Source organism: Apteryx rowi, unplaced genomic scaffold, assembly GCF_003343035.1.
Source record: "Apteryx rowi isolate R43461 unplaced genomic scaffold, aptRow1 scaffold_78, whole genome shotgun sequence".
Lineage (NCBI taxonomy): Eukaryota > Metazoa > Chordata > Aves > Apterygiformes > Apterygidae > Apteryx > Apteryx rowi.
This window is the reverse complement of record NW_020451071.1, coordinates 2,817,819-2,818,840: the sequence shown is the minus strand read 5'-3', so window position 1 is coordinate 2,818,840 and position 1,022 is coordinate 2,817,819. Positions and strand designations below refer to the sequence as shown.

The window sequence follows — 1,022 nt, the reverse complement described above, 5'->3', positions numbered from 1 at the left end:
CCGGGGAGGACGAGGCGCGGCGAAGGTAAGCGCCATGTTTGCGAGGGAAGAAAGAGCCGGGAGAGGGAAGGCGGCGGAGGGGGCGGGGAGGAAAGTTTGCTCTCACCTTTTGGACTGGGTCTCGGAAGGGTTGCGGTCGCGCTGCCGCCGGTTCTTGAACCAGTTGCTGACCTGGGTGAGGGAGAGCCCGGTGATCTTGGCCAGGTTGCGCTTCTCGGCGGGCGACGGGTACCGGTTCTGCTTGTAGAGCTCCTTGAGCGCGTTGCGGGACTTCTCCTTGAAGCAGTACACCGTCTCCTCGCCGTCCCAGATGGTGCGGGGCAGCGGGTATTTCCTCCGCAGCCGGTACTTGTCCACCGCCCCCAGGGGTCTGCCGCGGGCTCGCTCCGCCTCGGTGTAGCGCGCTTTGTACCAGAGCTCCTGCAGCAGCGGGTGGTTGGCGGAGTCGAAGTTGTGGCTCTCCAGGATGCTGTAGAGCTCGGCGTAGATGCCCTGGTGGAAAGCCACCAGCGCCCGGGCTTTCATCAGGCTCTCGTTGCCACGTAGCAGATCGCTTGGGGGCAGCGACCACAGGAACCGGGCCAGGCGGTCCAGGTTCCCCCCTTGCTGCAGCGCCTCGCACACGCAGGCGACGTGGTCCGGGGAGAAAGCCAGGGGGGTCTGCGAAGAAGACGACGACGACGACGACGAGGTGGAGGAGGAGGAGGGAGAGGAGGCAGCGGCGGCAGCAGCAGCGTGGTGGTTCCTGGCCAAAAGTTCCGTGTGGAGCAGTACCTGGTCGGCGGCTCCCTCCTCGCCGGCGGCGGGGCCGGCGCGCTCCATGGGGAAGGGGGCAGCGGCCGGAGGGGGCGGCGGCGCGGCGTTGAGGGCTCCTGCTGCCGCCCCTTCCTGGGGCACCTTGCTCGCCTCGGAGAGGATTTCCATCACATTTTCCTGCTTGATCTCCACCGTGCTCGCGAGCTTGTCCGTGGGGGAGGCAGAAGACATGTTTTGGTTTGCTTGCTTTTTTTTTTTTTTTTTTT

The 1,022-nt window shown here is 65.4% G+C and overlaps 1 protein-coding gene across 6 annotated transcripts in view; it reads right to left on the bottom strand.

Moving 5' to 3' along the window:
• SIX4 (SIX homeobox 4) overlaps positions 1-1,016 on the bottom strand; it is an 11,624-nt gene extending 10,608 nt beyond the window's left edge. For all 6 annotated transcript variants that reach the window (XR_003257222.1, XR_003257225.1, XR_003257223.1 and 3 more), the window contains exon 1: positions 107-1,016. Coding sequence is in view for 1 of the 6 variants with exons in the window: in XM_026088674.1 (XP_025944459.1) it covers positions 107-987 (881 nt within the window). In the remaining 5 variants the exon portion in view is untranslated. The remainder of the gene's footprint in view (positions 1-106) is intronic.
• Between the last annotated feature and the right edge of the window lie 6 nt (positions 1,017-1,022).